General features: G+C 43.5%; 1 protein-coding gene across 3 annotated transcripts in view; it reads left to right on the top strand.

The window, feature by feature from the left end:
* The first annotated feature begins 451 nt into the window (after positions 1-451).
* GRIA1 (glutamate ionotropic receptor AMPA type subunit 1) overlaps positions 452-27,794 on the top strand; it is a 229,561-nt gene continuing 202,218 nt past the window's right edge. For all 3 annotated transcript variants that reach the window (XM_001509619.4, XM_001509656.4, XM_007655322.4), the window contains exons 1-2: positions 452-939; positions 2,921-3,058. In XM_001509619.4, the coding sequence (XP_001509669.1) occupies positions 858-939; positions 2,921-3,058 (220 nt within the window). In that variant the 5' untranslated portion in view covers positions 452-857. The remainder of the gene's footprint in view (positions 940-2,920; positions 3,059-27,794) is intronic.

The raw sequence follows: 27,794 nt of genomic DNA, 5'->3' as shown, positions 1-27,794 counted from the left end.
ATACCTAATTTAAAATGGGACCACAGAGAATGGGTCAACTGTGGGCCGGCATGGGACAAGCCGGGATTTTCATCCTATTGCCCGTCTTTCCACCTGTCACTCTTCCCGTCCACTAAAAGACCGCAACCAACAACACCCCCCCCCGCTTTCATTTGAGGGATTTTTGAGGCGCTGGATTGTTCTGCTAATTTGGGCAGAGTAGTGATCCAGGTGTCTCAAATCCCACCTGTTCTCCAAGCGCAAAGTGACCTAGAACGGGAAGGGTTGGCTCTGAGACCAAGTGGAGAGCCGGGCTGGTGATTTTTGCCTGGTATTGCCTCTCAGTGGGATCCACAGACTTGCAGCTTCGGTTTAGGGAGCAGAAAGAGGTGGAGGAGGAGGAGGTGGTGGTTTTAGAGCCGGATTGTCCTCAGAGGACAAAGGCAGGCTTCCCTCCCTGCCAACCCCACCCCCTTGCCCCCCAGTTAGAGTCAGAACAGCAGGTGGAGGAGGTGATTGTAAGCCCCGCGGTGGAACTCTAAAGGAGAGGGACATTAACATGATGGAAATGCAGAGTGCGTGCGTATGTGGGGTGTGTGTGTGTGGTGTGCGAGTGAGTCTATGTGTGTGTGAGTGAGAGAGACAGAGAGCTAGAGAGCGTGGAAGAGGAAGGCTTTCTCTCTCTCTCTCAGGGCTCAGTTAATCCTGCCGTCAGTTGGTGCTAGGGCAGCAGTTTAAGTGCTGGATTCCAGGAGAAACAGATACACTGTACAGAAGGAACAGCAGAAGGGAGGAGAGAGAGAGAGCAAAAAAGAAAGGAAAAAAACACAAATCTATGGTTGGAACTGGGCTTCTTTTTCGCCAATGCAAAAGGGAATATGCAGCACATTTTTGCCTTCTTCTGCACCGGTTTTCTAGGGGCAGTACTAGGGGCTAATTTCCCCAACAATATCCAGATAGGTGAGTTTGAGAGGCTGGGTGTGTTGTGAGTGACTTTCTCTGGCCAGGCGGCTACCGGGGGTGGAGGGGGAGGCTTTCTCCCGCTTGATGCATTGGAGCCTCGGGCTTGCAAAAAAAAAAAAAAAAAAAAAAGGATGTGGGCATTGTACGAGGCAGAGGCCATGCATCCGACCGGGGGTGCTGCTAGGGCCGTTATGGGGTTGCTGGGGGATGGTGGAGGGGTAGGGGGCTTGGGGGTTTGGGAGGGGGGAGATGGAAAGAGAAGATGCTCTATGTACACACAGGAGGCTTGTGGAATGGAGGAAGCAATGTTTTGCAAAAAGCAAATCGTTGACTGTGTGTGTGTGTGTGGATGGAGGGTGTGGGAGGGGGTGAGAAAGGCATGCAGGGGCATTTGTCGAGTAAAAGAAACCATCTTTAAAAAATTGTGATGTTGATGTTTTGGGGCAGAGATCTCCCAGGCCGATGGGAGGAAGACTCCCAGAATGGGGGGAGCAGGAGAGCGAGGTTCTGTTGTTTTCCCAGAATTGCAGGCAACCTTAAGAAGCTTTTCTATAGCTTGTTTCTCTTCTTCCCTCGCTGCCTCACTACAGTGATCACTCTCTCCCTAGTCAGTAACTTCCCCGTGCACTTCCCTCCCCCGCTTCTCCCATTCCCTTTCATTTCGGTTTCCCAGATCCCTAATGTGCCCCTTGCCCTCACCTTCCTCGCTCTTCCCTTTGAGCTGCTCCTCCGATTAAGTTAAAGGGACTTCGGGCATCAGATGGCACCATCAGTGCTTTAATGACTGTTGGTGACTCCCTTACCACCTCCTTTCCCTCTCCACTCTTTAAACGCCAAATCTGACCCCGATCGTGGAGAATCAATCATTTTCTAATTTTTTTTTATGTAGCAAACATGTGCCTTTAAAAGAAACTGGGGAAAAAAAGTCCAAATCCGAAAATCCCGAGGAGATCGGGTCTATATTCCATCTATACTGGATGCTGGCTGTGCTATGGAGCGAGCGCACTGCTCTGTTTGCTTCTGGCAGATTCATTTTTCTCTTGCCGTGGGTGGACTCCGTTGGGAGAGTTTAAGGTGTCAAAGGGTCTGGGTTGGAGGAGGAGAACGGTGCTCTTTGAAGGTTTTGTTCAGGTCAGGGTGAGGTACACGTTGTTATTGTTCTGAAATTCTAGGGCTTATTTTAATGTCCTGCCAATCAGCTCTGAGCAAGCCACATCGTGGTCAGATTGTTTAACTTGTTCTGTTCACTGCCACCTGTTAAGCAGTATCCTGGTGGTGTGTGTGGTTGTTTTTTTTTGGCAGGGGGGAGGTTGTTGTTGCTTTCGGTACAGCAAACTTCATGCCTCTATTTCCAGGTCCCTTCTGTCTTTCCAAAATGCCAAGCTCTCGGTTTTGTCTTAACTGCCTCTCTGTTAGCAACAGCATTTATCATTCTTTTCCCCCTTCTGTAACATTCACTGAAAGGCGGGGTGGTTGAGGGAGGTTCTGTTTGGGATAAGAACTGGCCAGGTAGTTTTCAAAGACAGGATGGGAGATCCTTAAAATATAATGGGGAAAGGTGTGTTTGTGTGTGTGTGATGCCCAGGGTTAATGGAGGGGAGAGAAACATACACATACTTTCTATCCCCTCCCCCCCTTCCCATTCTGTGACCTGAGCCCACCTCAGCTACAGCCAATGAAAGCCAATTGTTTGGGATAGGGAGGTGTGGGAGGCTAGAGTTACATAATGCGGGTTATAAAGAAAAGCCAGGCACAATGGCTAATCGGAGTTTAACTGAACTCTTACCCTTGGGGACGAGTCTTCGTGGAAGTGGTGGTTTGTGCCAAAGTTTAGCAGCAGGTGACACAGCTAAGATTAATCACAGACATCTACAAGGTTTGGTGAACAGTTGTGTTCTATCAGTGGAATGTGTTAACAATGAGCCTTGCAGAACGATGCATTTAAGACCTGTGTGTTTTTTTGTTTTTTTTCCCTTAGGGGGATTATTTCCTAATCAGCAAGCACAAGAACATGCGGCTTTTAGGTTTGCATTGTCGCAATTCACAGACCCCCCTAAACTGCTTCCCCAGATTGATATTGTGAACATTAGCGACAGCTTTGAAATGACATACACCTGTAAGTAATGGTTTTCCATTCTCTCTATTCTCGGTTTGTTTCTCTGATTACTACCTGGGTTTGCAGCTCAAAAGAGAAATGTGTGTAGGTGTTGTTGCAAGCAAATTGAAACAGGCTCTTCATCAGTGTTTATGTAAGATGCACTTTGAAGAGAAATTTTCCAGTCCTTTTGATTTATTCCAGTAGTTGTTGCTTCTGATCCCAGCAATTCCTCCCAGAATGGGTTTCTCTTGACCGACTTTAAACACTGGACCAACAATTTTTTTTTTAACCACTGCCATCTATTTTATTCTCAACTCTGGGAAACTCAATTTGGTATTTCAGTGTGCACATGTTCAGAAGTAGGGTAGCAGCTACCCATCAAAGGAGTAAGAAATATAGGCATCAGAAACCAAGCAGCTTAATGGAGAAGTAATTAATCTAAACAACCCAATCTGTGTTCCCAATAGGGAAAGTCTTTCTAGAATCAAAATCTGGAACAGAAATTTCCTTCCCTCCTCCCTCCTAATGAGGGGCAGGTGAGAAGTTGCAAATTACATCTGGTTCCACATCCTGTTGAAATTACAGCTGTAATCAAAGCCATTCAAGTGTCTGAATAGGAAGTGCCAGGGCAGTTAGTTACACTGCCTTTTAGAAGACTCGATGCTGCTATTTCTTATCACTGAGATTATTCTGGAGAAGACATACTGTGAAGTTGGGCAGGTAATGGAAATATTCACACTCACATAAAAATGGAGGTGTCAGTGTACCCCAGGGTTGTTCCTCTAAGGACCTGAGATTCCCAAAGTTGGTTTAATGTTGATTCTGTGGTAGTGGGTTACTTCATTTGGGCATTTTCTGTGTAGCATGTGGCTTAAAGCTTTGCGGAAGGAATGGCAAGAGTGCCAAGAGGGTTTATAGAACACTTTTGGGGCTCTTGGGCATTACCCTTGCTGAAAATCTGTGTTATTCTTTCAATTGCCTGGTAGTACCTTCTCTATCTGCAGCTATGTCAGGTGGATGGTATGATTGGGATGGATATAAGATGCTAACTTATGCTTAGGAAATGTTTAGGCAGGAGAATATCCCCTGGAGGAAAAATGAGATGTCTGGGGGCATTCCCTCCTTGGTATTTTGCATTCTAGAAAATCTTGAGCAGGGAAAATTGAGTTGGAACCAAACTCTAATTACAATGTTTTCTATCTTTCAAATGTCTGTCTTCAGAGCTCCATGATTTTTTGGCTTTGGAACATTCCATTAGAGCTAGTTTGAGATGCAACATGATTTGCTGACAACTACCTCTCAAGTCTTGATTTCAGTTACCTTCTCTTCATTCACTCCTCTTCATTAGAAGCAGCAGGACTAGTGGAAAGAGTATAGGCTTAGGACTTAGACCCGGGTTCTCATTCTGGCTCTACTCTTTGTCGTACAACCTTGGGCAAATCACTGAGGCACAGAAAAATCAAGTTACTTCATCTGTAAAATAGGTTAGCTACAGTCTGAATCCCTATCTTGTATCTACCCCCTCTAAACTGTAAGTTCACTATAGGAAGGGAACATGTCTGCTAATTCTGTTGTATCATACTCTCCCAAGTGCTTAGTAGAGTGCTCTGCACATAGCACCCAAATACCTCTGATTTACCCCAGTGCTTAGTACAGTGCCTGAGACAGTGAATGCTTAAGTAGTACCATAAAAAAGTCCCCAGTCACCAACTCACAATGATCTCAATAGTATTAGGACATTCTCTAGTATCCCTCCAGATGAGAAGTGGCTACAGTTTCCGTAGCCTGCTGCCCTTGTAGTCAGGAATGGAGTTAAACTTTCCTTGGGTTCTTATTCTTATTACCAGATAATGAGGAGAAAATGAACTGTGTTCACTACGACTGTTGTTCCAACAACAATGAAAAATAATGACTTACCTAGTTTTTTTTGTTTCCATTGTCTTCAATCACTTTACTGTGCCTCCCCTTTAGTATGGTGCTTGGCACAAAGTAAGTGCTCAATAAATACTATTATTTATCCAGCCTTAGAGCAAATCCTTTGGACTCTTGCTGAAAAATAAATAATCCTTTTGGCATTCTAGCACAAGATAAATGATTCCTGATGTGGAATCCTTCCAAGCACTTAGTACAGTGCTCTGCACATAGTAAGCTCTCAATAAATACGACTGAGTGAATTCCTTAAACCTCTGGCTTCCCCTCCACCTCAGTGGAGTATCTTGGGGTCATTTTACTGCTTATTAGCTTTTCCATTAGTCAGTGGGGGAAGGGGAAGGTGAGGAGGCCAGGTGAGAAGTATTTCCTTAATACAGACCAAATAAGTCTGCTACTTGTTGACAGCTCTAGTGGAAAGTTTTAATGGAAAAGGTGATTGAACCTACTAGCTAAAAAAGCAGCTAGATATTATTTATGGAATTCAATTATGTATGCCATCTCTGTCTCCTTTGGCACAGACAACTGAGAGTTTGCTATACAAGGAACTTTAAATCTTGTAATCCAAGAAACTCTCACCAGCTCTTCACTACTGAACCTGGCCCAGGGAAGTGGATGGAGAAAAACTTGGGTTTCCTCAGGTGCATTTGTTTTGACTTGATTTGCTGGTTTCAAATGCCTAACCTCCCAGGCAGTGGGTGGAACAGATGCAGAAGCTTACAATTTTTTTTCCTTATATTGCTGGAGATTTGAGAAGTAACAGGTCTATCCTCAAAACATTAGAGATAAAATCATCTCTATGGGAGAACCTGGTGTTGCTCTTGTCTAGCATTTAGCTCTGGGTGGCAAGTGATCAAAATCAAACAAGCAAGCACTATACTGAATTCCTAGTGAAAGTCCTAGGAACCCATCTCTCTTGTGCTTCCATGGAGTAGCAAAGGGCAGAAGCCCAGAAGTTTTCTCTAATCCCCTTGGCCTTAGGTCAGGTATGTATAATATTATTATGGTACTTGTTAAGTGCTTATGATGTGCAAAGCACTGTTCTAAGTGCTGGGGTAGATTCAAATTAATCAGGTTGGATACAGTCCCTGTCCCACATGGGGCTCACACCCTTAATCCCCATTTTACAGATGAGGTAACTAAGGCCCAGAGAAGTGAAGTGGCTTGCCCAAGGTCACACAGTAGACATGTGGCAGAGCTGGAATTAGAACCCAGATCCTTCTGATGCCCAGGCCTGTGTTCTATCCATTAAACTATGCTGCTTCCCCAGATCATGCTTTGGAATAAGCCCTAACGTCACAGGCTGGTATTGAAAATGATATTGTGAAACAGAGCAAGTCTTCCAATAATAATAATTGTGGTATTTAAGGATTTATCATGTGCATAAGCATTGCTGTAGATGAAAGACAATCAGATCAGACGCAGTCCCTGTTCTGCTAGGTTCTCATAGCCTAAAGGGAACGGAGAATGGTATTCAGTTCCCCATTTTGTTGAGACACTGAAGCACAGAGCAGTTAAGTGACTTGCTTAAGTCACACAGCAGGCAAGTGGTAGCTCTGGGATTAGAACCCAGGTCTTCTTCCTCATACTTCTCTGCTCTTTCCATGAGGAAAGAGGCCACACTGTTTCTTTTTCTTGAAGTTCAGGAGCTGGAGGAAAATGAGTGGGAATATATTGTGGTAGGGGTTGCTGTCCTCTCAAGGATTGTGTGAAATGGCAAATAGTGATGAGCAGAGGGAAAGAGTGATCACCAAATGACAAAATCTAAAGTGACGGATAATTCCCTTAATACAGGTAGATGGCAGCTGAGGTAATCTTAATAAATTTGTTTAGGCCCCTGGTAAATATGTAATAATTAATACTTCTGAGGGGGTTTCCATCTGTAAATCTTAAAGTGCCATATAAATTAGTTTTCCTAATTCCTCACTCCTCTCCAGGTGGTGCTGAAATGGGGTTCTTATTTTTTTAGATGGGGAAAATGGGAACTGGGTAGTCTGACTTAAATCAGCAGCTGGGCCCAATTAATAAACGCCTACATTTTAGAAAATACTCCTTTTCTTATTAAAGCAAACCCAAATCTTGCATTGTAGAATACATTCTGCCCCTAAAATACTAATTTTACTAATAAGCTCCTTTTTTTTTTCCCCCAGTTAGGGACGGTTGCGCTCAGAGCTTCTGACTCCTGCAATGCTACTCAAACCCTAAACCAAGGGAACCTAATTTATAGGTTCAATGTGGCTCAGAATAGATGACTTCCATTCTTGTAACTATTAATGTCATTAATAATAATAAGCATTTATGAGGCACTTTGCATATGGGAAGTGCTTTCTAGACACTTCTGGTCATCATTCTTTACAAAACCCCTACCAGGGTGGTGGTGTTATTACTGTATTGGGGGCAAATTGTAATGATTCCATGCAGTTGGTAATGATGGAGTTCCTGAAGAAGCTTGAATTGTTGCAAGGCACACTGTTTATAAAGCTAATAAACCTGACGGGTGGCAGGGTTTGCACTAGGGAACATGCCTTGGATTAATAAGAGGGAAAATCAAAACAGTTTCTGTTCTTATCTTGTCTAAAATGTAAGGTTGTAATAAGCCTACTTGAGTTCAAATGCAGATGGCATCTTTTGTCAGAACTCCCTGTTTTATTATCGTTTATCATTTGTCTTGTATACACTATTATAAGTTCGAATGCTGTAACGTCTCCATTTCACATTTGGAAAAGCTCAAGGTAAATGACTTCAAGAGCAGAAGAGTGAGGCATCCGGGATGTCGGATTGGGATTTATCCAACAATTGCTTGATTTTTTTTTTAAATTGTACATTGCTGCTTGGTTAATGTCAGCATTTGGAACATTAGATAGGGACACATGAAGAGAACCTAGAAGGCATGTTTTTTGATTCTGCTGTTTGGGGTCTTGAGCCCAATTGTCCCCACTGCTTCTGACCTGTCTATATGAGTAACTGTGGGTTAGGTCTCCGCTTGGATTACATCCTGTGGGTAGGTTGGTGGGTTCTATTTGTAATTTCAGGTCAAGCCCTGTGGATTCTTCTTGCTCCTTATGGAGTGTGTACCTTGGGGCATCTTGAGGCAAGTGAATAATATCTGAGGCATTTGTAAAGGTATTACTTTGTGCCAAGTACAGTATTAAGCACTAGGCTCCTTTACCACTTATTTCAAACATGTCTGTGTCTCACCATCCTAAAAAAACCCCACAAAAAACCCTTCTCTTGACCCCATACCTCCTTCCAGTTATTGCTCCATCTCCCTCCTACCGATTCTGTCCAAACTCCCTGAGTAACTTGTCCACACTCTCAGCCTCAACTTTGTCTCCTCCAACTCTCTCTTTGACCCTCTGCAATCTGGCTTCCTCCCCATTCACTGCTTGGAAACAACCCTCTCTAAAGTCATCAGTGACCTCCTTCTCTCCAGATCTAATGGTCTTCATTCAATCTTTCTCCATCTTGACATATCTGCTTCTTTTGACACCATAGACCACCCCTTTCTCCTGGAAACAGTAGCTAATTTTGGCTTGACTGACAGTGTCTTTTCCTGGTTCTCCACCTCTCTGGCCACACCTTTTCAGTCACTTTAAAAATGGTGGTATTTAAGCACTTATTACGAATGAAGCACTATACTAAGCACTGGAGTTGATACAAGATAAGCTTGTTCATCACAGCCCCTGTCCTACACAGGACATACAATTTAAGTAGGAGGAAGAAAAGGAATTGAACCTCCATTTTACTGATGAGGAAACTGAGACAGTGAGCCTTTCAAGGTCACACAAATGAGCTGGGATTAAAATTCAGATCCTCTGATTCCTAGGTTCATGCTCTTTCCATTGCGCTGACTCCCCCTCTGCCTCCCACCCTCTAACTGAGAGCACCCATCAGGGTTCATTCTGGCTCCCCTTCTATTCCCCAACTACATCCACTCCCATAAAAAGCTTAGTAACTCCTACAACTTCTACTTCATCTCTAGGAAAATTATTCCAAATCTGCCTTTCCAGTCTTGACCTCTCTCCTTACCTGCAGTCTCACATTTTCTCCTGCCTTCAGGACATCTCTACTTGGATGTCTCACTGACACCTCCAACTTAACTTGTCCAAAACAGAACTCATCTTCCTACCTAAAACCTGTCTGCCCCTTGACTTTCCCATCACTATAGACAGCCCCACCACCCTCTCTGTCTCACAAGCCCATAACCATGACATCTCTCTTTCAACCCACACATTCAATCTGTCATGAAATTCTTTCTGTTTTAGCTTTACCTCACAAAAAATCCATCCTTTTCTCCCCATTCAAACTGCTTCCAAGTTCATTGAAACCCTTATCCTATCCCACCTTGATTATTGCATCAGCCTCCTCTCTGACCTCCCTGCTTCCTTTCTCTCCCTTCTCCAGTCCATACTTCATTCTGCTGCCCAGATCATTTTTCTGAAAACATATTCAGTCCATGTCTCCCCACTCCTCAAGAACCTCCAATGGTTGCCACATCAAACAGAAACTCCTTTCCATTGGCTTTAAGGCCCTCAATCAGCTCTGTCCCTCCTTCTTTACCGCATTGATCTCCTACAACCTAATATGCACACTTGTTCCTTTCATGCCCAACTGTGATCTGTGCCTCAATCTCATCTCATCTATCCTACTGCCATCCCCTTTCCCATATCCTCCCTCTGCTGTGGAATTACCTACCCCTTTACCTAAAATAGTCAATCACTCTCCCCACTACAAAACTCTCCTAAAACAAAATCTCCAAGAAGAGGCGTTCCCTAACTAAGCTCTCAATCATCCTATCCTCCCTCCCCTCTGTATCAACTATGCACTTGGCTGTGTACCCTTTAAGCACTTTGTTGCTCATCCTACCTCCATATTCCCTTATGTACATATCCTTATATTCTACTCTTCCCCCATCTGTAATTTATTTTAATGTATGTCCTCCCCCCTGTATATTGTAAACTCTTTATGGGCATGGATCATGTTTACCAACTCGGTTGTTTCTCAGTCAATCTTATTTATCGAGGGATTACCATAGGCAAAACACTGTACTAAGCACTTGGGAGAGTACACTATAACAGAGTTAGTAGACACGTTCACTGTCCACAACAAGCTTGCAATGTTTTATGGGGAGGCAGACATTAAATTATGTTTATGTACGTGAGTGCTGGGAGGCTGAGGGTGAAGTGAATATCAAATACTTAGAGGGTACAGATCCAAGTGATGCGAAAGGGAGAGGAAGTAGGGGGAATTGAGAGCTTAGTTGGGGAAGGCCTCCTGGAGGAGATGTGATTTTAATTAGGCTTTGAAGAAGGGGAGAGTGGTAGTCTGTCGTAAGTGAAGGGGGAGGGAGTTTCAGGCCAGAGAGAGAATATGGGCAAGGGTTGGGTGGTGAGATACAAGTATGTACATATAAATCTGTGTATTTTACTGTCTTGGTTGAAGCCTGCTCAGTATATGCTCAATTTTGCTGTCACAGCACTTGAGGACTTGAATCCCAGAAAACTCACTGATTTTTTTTTTAACCCACACTTCTTCCTCATTATTGCCCACCTTTAATATTTGAGAGTTTGGAAGGAAAGATACACACATCTAGGAGGGTAAGCCAATGTCTATCTTTTCCACCAAAATAAAATAGCCAGCCTAGAAGTGGACCACATAAACACAATTTATTTACTCCTTGGAGTAGGTAAAGCCGCATGGCCTGGGGAAAGTGCACGAATCTGGAGGTCAGAGGACTTGGGTTCTAATTCTGAATTTGCCACTTGCCTGCTGTGTAACCTTGGGCAAATCGCTTAACTTGCCTGAATCTCTTTCCTCACCTGTAAAATGAGGTTTAAATACCTCTTCTCCCTCACACTTAACTGCAAGTCTGATATAGGGGAGGGACTGTATCTACCCCATTGCTCAGTACAATGCTTGGGACATAGTAAGCACTTAACTACCATTATTATTTTGTTATTTAAATTATTATTATGTGACAGGTAGAACTATCTCCATTTTTGAGAGGGGAAACTACAACAAAGAGACCAACTGGGCAAGCAGTAGATGAGTGATCCCCTGACTCATGAACCAGTCATATATTCACTTGGTCAGTTTCCTTCACTGAGTAGATTTCTTAAAATTGCATCAGGGAACTCCATCTGCTGTGTGTGATTTTCCTAACACCACTTAAGATTCTATCTTGTACAGAAAGTCTTGTAAGCACCAGATGAAACCAAATCTTTATGCCTAAATTCAATTCAAATTTATTAAGGATTCTAAAGAGTGCCCAATACTCTACTAGGTGTGGTGATGTCAGAGAATCGGACAATAAAAAAAAATCTAGACCTCAAGGTGCTGTACATCTTACCTTGGCAATTAGTTGGGAAGCACCCATGGTGAAAATGACTCAGAACTGGGCAGGATGCTGAGGTCAACTGATCCAACTCCCTGTCTCCAGGGAAGGTCGCACTTAATCATACCAGGCAAATGAGAATCCATCTTTTGAAAGAAGATTGCTGGAGAAAGATTCCCAACTTTTCTTCAAGAACTCATTCAAATGTTTGATAGCCTTGTCAGGGCCCGCAGAGGAACAAAATCCTTCCAAGTTAACTTAAATCCTTCATGATACAGTTTAAGCTGATGTCCTTTTGTTCTATATTCAGTGGGGATGAAGAACTGACACTCTCCTCTGTACAAGAGCTCTCCACATACAGTGACCTTTATTAAACTGTCCAGCAGCCGTCTTGTCTGCCTGCTATAAAAAACAGGCATAGGTCTTACAGCTCAAACCTTTCTTGGTGGCTCTTCTCATGCTCAGTTCTCCACATCCTTTGTTTAAATTGTGGAGTTCAGAATTCAATCTGAAGGAATAATTATTATTATAGGTTTTGCATCCTGACAGACTAAGGATTAGAATGGTTTAGGTGGTGGTTCAGTGGCCGTACATCTTCCTGTTGAGTGAGGAAAAGTTGAGGGATGGATGGAAGTACCTTTCCTGAGATGTCTGTGAAATAGCAGATCCTTGCCTGTCTATATCAGGCTTTTCTCGGCTATATTCTAACGTTCCGTTAAATGATGATGAAGACACTGGAAGTGATTAGTGAGTAGGAATTATGGACTTGTATGAAGTTTATTTAAAGCCTATGCCAAATCTGAACTGAGCACTGATTGTTTACTGTGCTATGAATAACCATTATTACTGTAATTTTGAAGCTATACAGCACACCCAGATGACAGCCACCACTTCAATTAGCTAAAAATGATCCTTCTCTCCGCCGTTTAACACATTTCTTTAGTGTAATACACACTTCTTGAATTGTGGCAGCTGCAGTCCTACTTCCTTGCATGTACATAAATTAAAAAGGATTCTACCCATAACCATCTAACTCTCTATCACACAGCATCTCAAAATGGAATATTCCTCCACTATAACACATGTACTCTAGGTGTGAAATTATGCTAATTTGTTATGGGAAAGTATTTTTGAAGCATAGACTGCTATGGTTAAACCTCTGATTGTTGACTGATTTGGTAGATGTTCACAGTATAGTAAGAGGCCCTCTTTTAATAACTGTGGTTTTTATTGAGCACTTACTATGTGCCAAGCCTAGTAGCGGGCGCTGGGGTAGGTACAAGATAATTAGGTTAGACACAGTCCCCATTCCACTGGGGCTAGCTGTCTTTTGAATTCTAGTGTTTTGTTTTAATGGCATTTCTTAAGTGCTTACAATGTGCCAAGTACTGAAGTGCTAGAGTAGATAGGTTGGACACAGTTCATGTTCCACGTAGGGCTTACAGTCTTAATCTCCATTTTATAAAATGACATAACTGAGGCACAGAGAAGTTAAGTAACTTGCCTAAGATCACAAAGACAAGTGGTAGAGCTGGGACTAGAACCCAGGTCCTTCTGACTCCCAGGCCCGTGTTCTATCTGCTAATTCATGCTTACCAAGGGACAGGGACTGGTCTGATTCCCAACTGTGTATTTTGATCTTTGTTGACCTACCAATAGCTTTAGTTCATCAGTAAAGACCTAGCAAATAGGACACAAAAATTTCCAGGCTAGATGACGTTACTCAACCATCAGTCATGAGGGGTGAGACCCAGACCTGGTAGATACTGGTGTTCCTTCTGTTAATAACATGGTGAGTGGAGAGGGATGAAAATTTCGCAGCTAATAATTGTGAAATTTGTTGAGCATTTACTATGGGCCAACTCTTTGCTAAGTGCTGTAGAAGATGAATCTATGGTATTTCCTGAGTGCTTACTGTATGCAGAGCACTGTTTTAAGTGGTTGGGAGAGTGCAGTACAACAAAGTTGGTAGACTCGTTCACTGCCCAAAATGAGTTTACAGTCTAGAGGGAGAGACAGACAATATAATTAAATAATATATAGATATGTTCTTAAGTGTTGTAGGGTGAATACAAAATGCCTAAGGAGTTCAGATCCAAGTGTATGGATGATGTTGAAGGGAGAGGGAGTCAGAGAGAAGAGGGCTATTTGGGCAAGACCCCTAGGAGGAGATGAGACTCTAATAAGGGGTTGAAGGTGGGAAAAGTGGTGGTCTGCTGTATATGGAGGGGGTGGGCATTCCAGGCCAGAAGGAGGATGAGGGAAAGGGGTCGGCAGTGAGATAGATGGGATTGGGCCATAGTGAGCAAGCTGGCACTAGAAGAGTAAAGTGTGTGCCCTGGGTTGTAGTAGAAGATCAGTGAGAAAAAGTAGGAGACAGGGCAAGCTGATTGCCTACTCTAAAGATGGTGACAAGGAGTTTCTGTTTGATGCAGAGTTGGATGAGCAACCCCTGGAGGTACTTGAGGAGTGGGGAGATGTGGACTAAAAATGCTTTCTTGTTTTGGGTTTTTTCTAACAGTGAACCTGGCAGCAGAGGGGAATATGTACTGGAATGGGGAGGAAGGAAGGTCTGCAAAGAGGCAGATGCACTAGTCAAGGTGGGTTAGGATAAATGCTTGAATCAGTATAGTAACAGTTTGGATGGAGAGCAAATGTTGGATTTTAGTGATGTGAAGAAAGAATCAATGGGATTTGGTGACAGATTGAATATGTGGGTGGTAGAGAGAGAAGTTGAGTACAATGCCAAGGTTATGGACTTGTCAGATAGGGAGGATAGTGATGTTGTTTACAGTGATGGAAAAGACAGGGGGAGTAGATACAGTTAATACAGACTTTGTTCCACCTGAGGCTCACAGTCTAAGGGGCTTGGGGGAGATGGGAGAGAACAGGTATTTAATTCCCATTTGACAAATGGGGAAAACAGCACAGAGAAGTCAAATGACTTGCCTAGTGCCACTCAGCAGGCAAGTAGCAGAGTAGGGATTAGAATCTAGGTTTCCTAATGCCCAAGTTCGTTCTCTTTCCACTAGGCCTTGCTGTCTACTGATGCATGAAAACCATTTGTTTAAATGGGCAGTAGTATTCCCATTATATACCTCCAGTGGTAGTAAGTCTACCTGCTTCCCACTCACTTCCCCAGCCGAGTCTGATTTGAGTCTGCTTTTTCTTCAGCAGTGTAATGTGATCTCTGGACTTGTTCCATCCACTAATTCACATTTTACTATTTATGGTGCTATGTTTATTTTTCTCAGACCAGCTATACAGGCTGGTGTTAATCCTGGAAAGGAGAATCCAAAGGAGCTTTCAAGCCTGAATGCAAATAAGTGGATGGGAGGGAGCTAAAAGGCTAGCCATTTATTAAAGGGAAGTATAGAACTTTTCTTAACATTTGCTAAGCACTGTTTTATGCTATCTAATTGTTGCCAACCCATAGCCACTCCATGGACATATCTCTCCCAGTTCATCCCACCTCCATCTGCAACCATTCTGGTAATGGAACCATAGAATTTTCTTGGTAAAAATATGCAAGTGGTTTACCATTGCTGTTTTCCATGCAGTAAACTTGAGTCTCTGCCCTCAACTTTCTCCCATGCAGTTGCTGCCAGCACACATGAGATTTGACTTGTAGCATATTGCCTTCCACTCTCTAGCAACTGCTAAGCTAGGAATAGGTAGGCCTCAGCTTGATTCTCCCTCCCATAGTCGAGACCGGTAGAGTCCTGGAAACTCTACCAGTAGAGGTAGATACAATACAGCTCGACCAGACACAGTCCTTCCAGGTGATCTTAAGAAACCAGCTGGTCATGTTAAAGTGATACCACCCAAGTAGGAAAAGTTGCTTCAGTGGCTAAAGGTTATATTTTAATGGTATTTATTAAGTACTTACTATGTACAAGACACTGTAATAAGCACTGAGGTAGATACAAGTCCGATGCAGTTCATGTCCCACATGGGACTCACAGTCTTAATCCCCATTTTACAGATGAGGTAACTGAGTAACAAAGAAGTTAAGTGACTTGTCCAAGGTCACACATCAGACAAGTGGCAGAGTTAGGATTAGAACCCAGATTGTTTTGACTTCCAGGCCTTTGGCCTATCCATTCTCTCCCCTTAAGGTCTAAAATGCTTTTTCATCAGGGAGGAAAATAGTCCTTAAAATTATTAAATCACAAAAAAAACTGTTCCTTCTAGTCCTTTAGTGATGATTTGCCCTGCATAGAGAAATGTTTGAATTCCAATGAAGAGAGAGAATGGAGAGAAGTTTGGAGATGAAATGATTTAGTCTATCCAGATGAGACTAGAAGGTAGAGGGGATAGAGAGGCAGCAAGAAGTTCTATAAGGAAGAACTATTGCAGAAAAATGACAAGATTTTATCCTTTCAGACCCAAAGCTCATTTTCTTAAAAAAAAAAAAAAAAAAAAGTGGAGCAAGAGGGGTGGTTATTGAAATCCCTTCTTCTAGCAGTAATAATAATACTAACTGTGGTATTTAAGTCGTTACTATGTCCCAAACACTGTACTAAGCCCTGGAGTAGATACAGAATAGTCAGGTTGGAGAGAGTTTCTGTACCACATGGTGCTCATAATCTAATGGGGAGAAAGAACAGATATGAGTTAGAAAAAATGAGGAAAGCAAGACACAGAGATTTTAAGTGACTCCCACAAGGTCAAACAGCCGGATAGTAGCCAAGATGGGGCTACAACCCAGATTCTAGCCTCTACCCAAATAATGATAGTACTTGTATTATTAGTATTAGTAGTAGTAGTAGAAGCAGCATGGCTCAGTGGAAAGAGCCCGGGCTTTGGAGTCAGAGGTCATGGGTTCGAATCCTGGCTCTGCCACTTGTCAGCTGTATGACTGTGGGCAAGTCACTTCACTTCTCTGTGCCTCAGTTGCCTCATCTGTAAAATGGGGATTAAAACTGTGAGCCCCACGTGGGACAACCTGATTACTCTGTATCTCCCCCAGCACTTAGAACAGTGCTCTGCACATAGTAAGTGCCTAACAAATACCAACATTATTATTAATTGCATTTGAGTGTAAACACACTATACTAAGTACAAAATAAGTAAACTGGGAGGCTGGGTGGGCTACTGGAAAGAGCATGGGCATGGGAGTCAGAGGTCCTGGGTTCTAATTACCACTCTGCCACTTGTCTGTTGTGTGACTTTGGGCCAATCACTTAACTTCTCTGTGCCTCGGTTACCTAATCAGTAAAATAGGGTTTAAGACTATGGGACATGGGACATGGACTATGTGAGAGAGAGAGAGTGAGTGTGTGTATGTGTGTGTGTCTCCATCCAGACTGGAAAATTGGGGTACAGTCAGGTAAACCTAGGAGGAGTAGACCTTGAAGCCAATTATTGGGAGTTTTTTCTTGATGGGAAATTTTTGAGGAATGAAGAAATTTCAAGAAGATGATTCAGATAGGGGAGTGGAATATGACCTGAGGAAGGGAGACCAGTAAGGAAGCTGATCACACTGTGACCATGGTAAAGTGAGTACTTGAACTAGGGGAAGTGGCTTTTTTGGTGGAAAGGAAGAAATGTTTTGGATGAAAAATTGGCAGCTGTTGATTGAAATAGAGAACTGAAAGGCAGGAGCCAAAGATGACACCCTGGTTATGCACTTCCTGAATGAGGTGGATAACGGTATTATTGGCAGATAGGGGAGTATGAGGAGGAGGGGAGATGAAAAGCTCAATTTGAACCATGCTAAATTTAAGGTGCTGGTCGGTCTTTTAAGTGGAGATATCCTTGAGGCAAAAGGAAATGTCAGATTAAAGAGAGGAAGCTATGAGATTGAGAGAGAATACCAGAACGTGCAGAGGAACGGCGATGAGGTGCCAGAACGTGGAAGGGAAAATGTGAGTTCAATAGAACTGAATCAATTGACACAATTGGAATTAGGTTTTCTGGCTGCTGTAAGCTCAGTTGAAGACCAGCCTTATTCTGAAGTACACAAGAAGCTTTCATTAGTATATTTGTGAAGCATCCAGGATTTGGGTTGGACTGTGGCCCTCCGAGAATAAAGATGCTTTGTAAAGAATATCATAATTTAGTTAAGAAGGAAAACTGCTCATCAAAAGAGTCTTTGATCTGAAAGGAAACCAAAAAATAGGGACACTTTGCTACCCATCTCCTTTCTCCATCTGTCAAGATGAATCTTTCAGCTCTCTTGATCCTCTTGTAGTTACCAGCTGCTATTTTATCGCATTCCATATTTACTGCCATGGTGAGCTGGGAGGTGAAATATATAGTTAATTGGAATTGGAGTGAAATAATTAGGCAAATTGTTTTTTATTAAAAAGGGATCAAAGAAGGAGCTGGGGGGAAACGGCAGACCTGTAAATGTAATTGTTGCAGTTGCTTCTTACATAGCTGCTATCTTCATCCACTACTCCCCAGCTGGCATTGTTCCAAAGCTAGGTTCCTTCTTGGACCTCTGCTCTTCATTCTCCTGCCTCCAAAACATTGCTAATTCCATCCTCTCAGCCAGAGATGCCCTTCCCCCTTTAACTCCTCTGGCCCACAGTTCTCCTGAAAGCCCATCTCCTCCAAGAGACCATCTCCAAATAGACTCCTCCTTTCCCACTCTTAGCATTTATGTATGTATTTTTTTTAAATCATATTGTGTTCAGAGCATTGTACTAAGTGCTTGGGAAAGTGCAATATGACAGACTTAGAAGTGTTCCTTCCCCACAAGGAGCTTACAGGCTTTTATTTTTCTATATTATTGTTACCAGGTGTATCTATACCTTGAATAAGAATAGTAATTGTGGTATTTAAGTTCTTATTGTGTGCCAAGCACTTTACTAAGCACTGGGGTGTGTGTGTGTGTGTGATGCCCTCAAGTCATCACCGACCCATAGCGACACCATGGACACATCTCTCCCAGAATGCCCCACCTCCATCTGCAATTGTTCTGGTAGTATATCTATAGAGTTTTCTTGGTAAAAATACAGAAGTGGCTTACCATTGACTCCTTCTGCATGGTAAACTTGAGTCTCCACCCTCAACTCTCTCCCATGCTGCTGCTGCTGCCTAGCACACGTGAGTTGTGACTTGTAGCAGACTGTCTTCCATTTGCTAGCCACTCCCCAAGCTAGGACTGGAAATGTTTCTGCTTGATTTTCCTTCCCATAGTCAAGACTGGTAGAGTACTGGAAACTGTCCAGGTACAATCCTGAGAGGGGACGCCCTGGGATAGGTACAAGATAATCAGTTCCCACATGGGTCTCAAAATCTAAGTAGGTGAAAGAACAGTAGGTGAATTCCCATTTTGCAGATGAGGGAATTGAGGCATAAAGATGTTAAGTAATTTGCCAAAGGTTACACAGCAAGTAAATGGTGGCATGAGGATTAGAACCCAGATCCTCCGACTCCCAAACCCATGCACTTTCCATTAAGCTGCACTGGTTCTCTTTCCTCTGTCTCCCACTGAATGAGCCTGATTTATGTCTACATGCCATCCCCCCACTGGAGTGAAAGCTCCTTAAGATCCTGCAGAGAATGTCTCTTTCCTTTATACTATACTCTCACAGCACCTAATAGTTCAGTGATCTGCACACAGTAGGTGCTCAGAAAGTACTACTGAAGTAGTAAGTGAATGAAAGATTTGAGGATGCAATTGTGAGAAGTTGGTGAGATGACATGGATGAAAACTGAGTTAAAGAGGACTGACTGGCTTAGCAGCCTCTCCATTTGATCAGTTCTCTGTGTGGAGATCCTTACCCCTCTACACTCACCTTGGTTTTTCTCTCTTTAAAAGGGTCACGCAGACTTTGGTAATTAAAGCCAGAGATTGGAACTGCTAGTTTAGTCTGAAGAAAGTAAGGTGGATTCTTTTTATTTGTTTGTTTTTTAAATCCAGAGTTCAAGTTGGGAGTGAGGAGAGTTGATTGGAAAAATTTTACATCTTCTTAGGTCTGAGATCTTGTGAGGAGGGAGTATGTAAGGTTGCAGGTTGTAAACTCCTTAAAGGAAGGGATTGCATCTTCTGCCCCTGCTGGATTCTCCCAAGTGCACAGGAGGGAGTCAATACTATTGATTGATCGGTAGAAATATGACCTCTTAATCGTTAGGCCTGGTGGTTCTGGCCCCAACCTTTCCTACTGAAGTATGGTTTTAAATCAAATCTAATGTGAACAGTGTTTTGTGATTCAAATCACGCAGAATTCTCCTACACACTAATCCTGGATGTGAATTACAAGGAAGCAGAAGGTGCAGATAGTTCTCATTAATTAAGGATCCTTGTCTGTGAAACACACAGGTCTTCTGTGGATCTCAACAGAGACCTGAATTGATCAATTTCCTCTTCCCCCACCCCTGGACAGTACTTCAAGGAAGTCACCATAGTGTTCCCTCTAATTTGAACTCATTTTAATTGATGTTGCCATTTTATATTTTTTCTAACTCTTACGTTTTTATCTTTCTTTTTGTGCTCCAAAGGTAGCTTGGGGACGAGATTGGACAATTTTAGGAACAAATTTTAAAGTTCAAATTGTTATTTTATTCCATCATCTTATACACACTATTTGAAGTGCCAACTAACACTGCACAAGGATGAGAGAACCAGGTGGTGAACGTGACAATGAATCTAAGTGAAATTGACTGGTTTTGTTGTACTACCTAAACTGGGTGAAATGCATAGTGAACAGACAGTTGAAGGATGAAAAATATACTAGACTGAAAAAAAGGGATTTTAATCAGTAATCTACATGATCATTAATAGTATGGAAAGGAGCTTTTTTTAAGTATGTGATTTTTATGTTTTCCTGTATCCCTTTAAAAAGAAATCAGTTTCTTTCAGACCAACAGTATGGCTTAATATTTTCACATTCATCACATGACATGAAAAACATGCATCTCATAGTAATCCTTGGACTAAATTCTCTGTGTAACAGTTTTCTCAGTGTGGAGCTTCTAATGGCATCAGAGGGTACTGGCATGCACAGCAGAAAGTTTAGGCAAATCTGGAATGATTCTAGCTGAGCCATTATACTTATATCCCCATGGAAACCTACTCCTTTGGTCATCTCTGTGATGCTGTTGCTGTCTGATCTACCTTTAAGTGATCCTACCAGAAGTATCTTTCAGCCCCACTAGAGTCGATATAAGACTAGGAATTCAAGGCCATTTGCATCTAAGTTACCGAGGATGAAGCTGAACAGATCTGGTTACAGCACAAAACTGGGAGAGAACAAATGGCAGCAAACTAGTGCAACTCCCAACACCCTTAAAAAAACACTTTCTGCCAAAATGCTTGTTTGCTGTGTCCCATGTGAATTGGTCGTGCCCATAAGGACTACTGACTCCCTCTTATGCCCCACTTTTCTAAGAAAGTGGATACAAGCTTCCCCTGCAGTGAGCACCTTCATTGTTTTTTCCTGCTCCCCCAACAGAGAGTCCCATGGACAGAGGGACAGAGCATGAGTCAGGAGCCCTGGGTTCTAATGGCAACTCTGTCAGTTGCCTGCTTTGTGACCTTGGGTAAGTCACTTAACTTTGCTGTGCCTGTTTCCTCACCTGTAAATTGGGGATTCATATCTGTTTTCCCTCCCTGCTAAACTGTGAGCCCGATGTGGGAAAAGGACTTTCTCCATTCTGATTTTCTTCTATCTATTATATATTGAGTCTGTTCTCATTTTCATGGCTAAGAAATCTGCCCAGGGTCTAAGGAGTTTTTCAGTAATTGTGGTAGTTAAGCGCTTAGTATGTACTAAATACTGGGTCAGATACAAGATATGCACAGCAGACACAGTCCCTATCCCACATGGACTTGCCATTTAAGCTAGGGGAGAACAGGTATTGAATCCCCATTTTACAGATGAAGAAACTGGCTTAGAGAAGTTTATGGGACTTGTCCAAGATCACATAGGTAAGTGGCAGAGTCGGAATTGGAACCTAGGTCTTCTGACCCCCAAGCCTGTCCTCTTTCAACTAGGCCAGGCTGGCACATTTTGGTACAGAAACTAGATGAGAATATGTTGTAGAAAATATGCTATGGTTTTAAACAGTATACTATCAATGACCAAATTCTCCTTTGAAAAAATCAAGTTCTAGGAAATGAGTTCTGCTTGAGACCTAGGAACCTTGGTAAACGGAGACTGATTAAGTAGAAGGCAGATGTCTGGAAGCATACAGGGGGCATTGGGGTCAGGACTGTTCTTATTCACGAAATCCATCAATGGCTTGGTGGAAGAAAAACTCTGTAACTAAGGAGATTGTTTGTAAGGGGAAGTTGTCCCTACAGATACATGTTCTTCCCCCTCCAACCCGTAGGAAGCTTAAACGAGCAAAAGACAATCTCTTTCTCTTAATATTCAGCTAAATTTGTTTTCTGTTGCCTGCCAGCTAGCAGCACATCCAGTATCCCCAGAGCTCTGAACCTGGTTTATTTTCTATTCACTGCCTGCTGAATAGTAGCAACACTAATGCACCCCAGAAGGCTCTCCTGCTGTCAATCACAAGGGGAATGAAGCTCAAAGCCTTCTGGGATGTATCACCATCATTGCAGGTGGGTGGCCAGAGGCTCGTATAAAGAATCAGGTGGCTCTTGGGAAGGGTTGGGAGGCTTGCTGGCTAGGAGTCTGGGAAGGGATTGAATTGGGAAGGAAAGGGAGATCAGATGCTCTGTCATGGGCTCGCTCAGCAGGGGAGGCAGCTACTGTAGATGTGGGTTCAAGCCCCTGAGACGGATGCAGCTGCCTAAAAGCTGCACATAATGCTGGCATACTAAAAGGGGTTGAGGGATTAGGATTGTGACTCTGTGGAAACTGTGCCGTTTTGACTGCAGAAGGTTTATCAGTTCAGGGCCCTGCTAGTCTTTGCTGTCTCTGCCCTCTCCAGGTAACCTCTTAAATCCTCTTTGTAAATAGATCTTTCAGAAGGCCCCAGAAAGGTGTTCCAGCCATTTTAGAGCCTTTAAAACATGAATGCAAATTGTTTAGATCTAAGAAGGGTTCTAGATCTGAGATCCCCAAAATCCCCCTCTGGTTTGAGCCCTGGGCAGAAGTTAAAAAACTCAGTGGGTTCTGACCTATGTGTGTCTGGTAACTTGACACCAAAAATGTCAGATCCTGGGGGAAACCCCATCAAATGGCCTTTATGAGGTGTTCGCAAACTGGGGAGGTCATCCGAGCAGGGCAGCAGGTGAGACACAACTGATCCTGCTTCAATAGCCTCCAGGCCACGGAGCTGGGAAAGGGTACCAGGGCTGGGATTGAAAGCCATCAGCTCGGCTCCCAGCCTCCATGTGGGTTAACAGCCTAACAACAATGCAACAATGAAGAACAAATGAGATGGTATCATTAAGGCAGCATGGAAAGGGCTGGACTGATAAGGTGAACTGAGGTGAAGAATGAGGCCCGGCCTTTAGAGATCCAAGGAGGAATTCGTCAAGCCGAGTAGATTAATGTGCAGGGTGAACTCTTAAAGGCAGCAGGGGTGGAAGCAGGGACAGTGCCTGTGTTTCCCTGAACACATCTGAGGCTGGAAGACAGACACTAACCGGCTCCCAGGATGAGACGTGGCTTCATGCAGTAGGTCAGTAAGGTTGGGCAGGCCCCGTGATGCCTTTGTGCTATAAGGCATGATAAGGAGACCATGGACACTAAATAGAAATTAAATGCATGCTTAAGTGCACTTAGTGCATTTAATTTGGGTTAATGTGGTTTCCATGCTGGCCTAGTTTCTGGGGCTTTTCTTATTAGGTATTGCCAACTCGGGCCCTTTTAGCTGCAGCAGCTTGGTCAGTGATCGGAAATGCATCCCTTCCACCCTCCCTTACCAGAGATCTGGCAGGAATCAGTTTACATATCTCCCACAAGCCCTTGGGGCAAAGAGTTCTTCATGAGAGCTGCTGGGGAATGGGAAGGGGTCACTCAAGGAATTGATTGCTGCACTGCAGAACTTTTTCCCAAGCCGAATCAGGTTCAAACTGACAGAAGGCATCCCCACCGGGATTTCTCTCTGCTGGAATGTTATGTAGAGTGAGTCAGTCTTCTGTGCCCCATTCCTATTGGGCATGTTCTAATGCCAGTGCTGCAATAGCCGCAGTATTGTCGGCTTACGAAGCTGTCCGGGCATCCTATGAATTCTACCAATCCCAAGGAAAGGAGGCTTAATTATGGTCCCAAAGGGCGCTATTTCCCCCTCCCCCATTTGTGGTGCAATCCAGATGCCACCTTAGCGCTCACTCCTTGGTCTCCTCACTACCTCTCGCAGTCACCCACAATCTAGCTATGTCCCAAGTAGGGGAAGGCCTTTGGACTCTGTCTTTCACGGGGCAGGATGGAAGTGGGGTGGTTTGTGAGTTAGGCTGGGATAATGGAGGCCAGAAGAAGGGAGGCAGAGAAGAGAATGAATGCCTTCTCCTGTTTTACTCAGTGTAAAACAGGCAGAGAACAGGCAGAGAAACGGGGAGGGGCAGACAGGTTTTTTGCTTTTTGGCTTTGTTTTTTTCAGATCTGTTCATTATTCTTACCATCCCCTCTCACGCCTGATCTTGATTTGCATTTCGCCTCTCCGAATGGAGTTGTTGCCTTTAAGCACTTGATATTCACGCCTCCCCCCCTCGGCACTTATTCATATATCTATAATGTATTTCAGTGTCCGTCTCCCTCATTAAACAGACTCCTGGTGGGCAGGGAACTAGGTCTACCAACTCAACTGTGTTGTACTGTAGTTTCCCAAGCACTTAGTAAAGTGCTGTTCAATTATCAAGTGCTCAATAAATAAAACTTCACCTAGACACAAGGCCCTTCAGATTCAGAAGTCTAAGTGACTTTGATTTTACATTCCATTCCGATTATTACTACTTGAATACTTTGTGGACCTGTATCCCTGATCCTTCTTCAGTTCCCTATTTATTCTTTCAACTACCTGGAGAAAGAGCATCCAGAAGCTTATATTTAATACATTACAGTATCTCACAGCCCTTTCAGAGAGGAAATTCTTCATAAAAGCCTAGCCTAAATCACTCCAGCTGCTAAACCTTACATTCCTTGGTGAAGAGGAAGAATGACTTGGTACCACTATTAATCACCGACTAGTTCCATAATGGTTAATTCCGACAACTTGACCAGTTTCCAAGAAGGGAGAAAATAATTATAATAGTGAAAAAAATTGCTTTAGTACCATTCATCTTGCAGCTGGCTAGTTACTGTTTTGAAAATGCCCTCTCTGTTGGCCCTTGTTTCTCAGCCTTTACCAGCTGGGGAATTAAGAGCAAATGTACCGTATAAAGTTCTGAGCCCAGCACAAAAAGAAACATTCCAATAATCATTTAGTCCTGTTTTTTCTCTCACCAAGGCTCTGTTTGTCTGGTAAAACATTTTGAAATGAATCCCATTCTTATTTAAACTGTGGATCTCTTTTCAGAGATAAGGGTCTCTCACTACTGGATTCTGACTGTCTTCTCCATCATGCAGGGCCAACAGTCCACTCAGAGAACACAGCACTGTACAGAATATTCCAGATGTATATTAAAAGATCTCCTACCTGACCTCAAAGAGCTTTAATATAAATCTGACCCAGATGTCATTAACACTAAGCACTACTTGTGGGGAAAAGAATATCAAGAAATAGGAATTGCAATTGTTTGTTGCTAGGAAGGTTGTTAAGAAGAAAGGACAGTTATTTTACCAATGAACAACTGAAGCACAGAGAAGTAGACTTGCCCAAGGTAACCCAACAGTCCAGTGGCAAAGCTGGGTTCGCCTGACTTCATCCTATGCTCTTTTCACTAGGCCACACTGTCTCTGGGTTATGTCTCCTATGGGAGAAAGATGAGTGAGATGTGGCATTGCAGTAACTTGGTGGATTGATATGCAAATCCTGTTTTACCATTTGTCATTTAGAATATTTCAGAGAGAGAAGGGAACTGTCTGATAAATAACATTTATCCAGGGACTTGGGGCAACTTTAAAGATGCAACTCCTGTTGAGGATGATGCCAGGGTTGGGAAGGAGCCCTGATCCTCAGCTGAAGGAAGTGGGAGGAAACAGCATCACTCATGGCCTCATCCACTTGTTTTATTAATCCAGCAAGCAAGGAAGAAGTATGCAAAACGGGGCTGTGGTGACTTGTGCTCCTCAGTCTGCCAAGAGGAAACAGATGCTGTCAGCAGGGAGAGGGATTTGACTTTTAAGCATTTAGCAAGGTGGCAAGGAAAATGGAGACCAACCAAACTGTCAGTTTCTCCAAGGTGCTTAGGTAGGAGGCAGGCAACTGACTCGCCCAGCTACTGTTCCTGCTTGCATGATTTCATCGCTCTATCTTGCAGGAATTCACTACTTAGATCCAAGATCCTCCACAGTGGGAGTGTGACTCTGTGTAGTAGCAGTAGTATTTAATAAGTGCTTACTTTGTACAGGGCACTGTACTAAGCATTGAGAAAGAATATAAAGGCGGGAATTAGTCACAGACCTTGCTGTGGAAGGACTCACAATTTGTGAATATAGAAGTAGGGGGAGGAGTGGACAGATAGACCAGGAGCAATGAAGCATTAAAAGGGCATCAAGGACAAATGCACAGTTCAGAAAATATAAACAGAAGTCAGTAGGAAGCAGTGGTTGGAGGAGCAGAATTTCTTTTGATGATTCAGTGACTTGAGATGAACACCAACTGCAAGGTATTCCTGGGCACCGTTCAGGGTAGGGGCTCAGAGAGAGTGGCTAGGGAAAGCTGGGCAGAGGGCCGGTCCAGTGGGGTAAAACTGCCTCCTTCCCCTCTTAGAAGGGGATAAAGCATTAGCACTCCATCCACCCTACTGCCAATAAATACCTCAGGGCAATGCTGCCGGCTGCTGTCCAATCCCGATACTATGGTATGGCACTTGGCCTGGGTGTGGTCTTGGATTTATGAAATGGAAACACTGCTGGAGCATTTCTCAGTGGGTGGTTGTTGCTTTTTCAAATAAAAAAATTTATTTTTTCTTGGATAAACAGAGGAGGAGCCAAGAAATTCACTCTTAGTGAGCCTGATAGGGAGTGAACTCCTGTAATTTCCTTTTCATCATCACAAGAAGGCATGTTTAGAGTTCCCTGGATGAGGACTGTAGGTGTCTAAGGGGCCGTAGCATAGAAGTGGAGGAAAATGAAGCCTCTGCTCTTGTCAAGTTTGCAATGTCTCTGCTGTGTTGCTATCCTACTGTGTGACCTCGGTCTGATCATTTAGTCTCTCTGTGCCCCAATTTTGCCATCTGTAATGGGGGTAGTAATATCTGAGCCTACTTAACCTGTAAGGGTGAATGACATGATTGGTATTTAAACACTTCCAAAATAAAAACCCTAAATACTTCAAAGATTTATTCCAGACTAACAGGATGATCAACAGACAGACTTTAATTGGTGAACATATACACTCGATCAGGTGCACAAATTGATCCACCCAACACATCACAGATGTGTATATAGAGGGACTCCTGATGAATATTCATTCATTCATTCATTCAATAGTATTTATTGAGTGCTTACTATGTGCAGAGCACTGTACTAAGCGCTTGGGATGAACAAGTCGGCAACAGATAGAGACAGTCCCTGCCGTTTGACGGGCTTACAGTCTAATCGGGGGAGACGGACAGACAAGAACAATGGCAATAAACAGCGTCAAGGGGAAGAACATCTCGTAAAAACAATGGCAACTAAATAGAATCAAGGCGATGTACAATTCATTAACAAAATAAATAGGGTAACGAAAATATATACAGTTGAGCGGACGAGTACAGTGCTGTGGGGATGGGAAGGGAGAGGTGGAGGAGCAGAGGGAAAAGGGGAAAATGAGGCTTTAGCTGCGGAGAGGTAAAGGGGGGATGGCAGAGGGAGTAGAGGGGGAAGAGGAGCTCAGTCTGGGAACGCCTCTTGGAGGAGGTGATTTTTAAGTAGGGTTTTGAAGAGGGAAAGAGAATCAGTTTGGCGGAGGTGAGGAGGGAGGGCGTTCCAGGACCGTGGGAGGACGTGACCCAGGGGTCGACGGCGGGATGGGTGAGACCGAGGGACGGTGAGGAGGTGGGCGGCGGAGGAGCAGAGCGTGCGGGGTGGGCGGTAGAAAGAGAGAAGGGAGGAGAGGTAGGAAGGGGCAAGGTGATGGAGAGCCTTGAAGCCTAGAGTGAGGAGTTTTTGTTTGGAGCGGAGGTCGATAGGCAACCCCTGGAGTTGTTTAAGAAGGGGAGTGACATGCCCAGATCGTTTCTGCAGGAAGATGAGCCGGGCAGTGGAGTGAAGAATAGACCGGAGCGGGGCGAGAGAGGAGGAAGGGAGGTCAGAGAGAAGGCTGACACGGTAGTCTAGCCGGGATATAACGAGAGTGCCGGGATATAACGAGAGCATGTTAGTGTAGAGGCTTTTCCCCAGAGTTTGGCCACTGGCTGTGGGCCTTTTGCTTGCACCATACATGCTGCTCACAGGAACTCTGAATCGTCCTTCTTAGAATATCACTAGTTTGCTCTAGAAATTTTGTAAAGATGGTTACAGAACTTGACACTAA

This window comes from Ornithorhynchus anatinus, chromosome X1 (assembly GCF_004115215.2).
Source record: "Ornithorhynchus anatinus isolate Pmale09 chromosome X1, mOrnAna1.pri.v4, whole genome shotgun sequence".
NCBI classification, from domain to species: domain Eukaryota; kingdom Metazoa; phylum Chordata; class Mammalia; order Monotremata; family Ornithorhynchidae; genus Ornithorhynchus; species Ornithorhynchus anatinus.
Note: the sequence above shows the minus strand (reverse complement) of the source record. Positions and strands in the feature narration are given on the sequence as shown.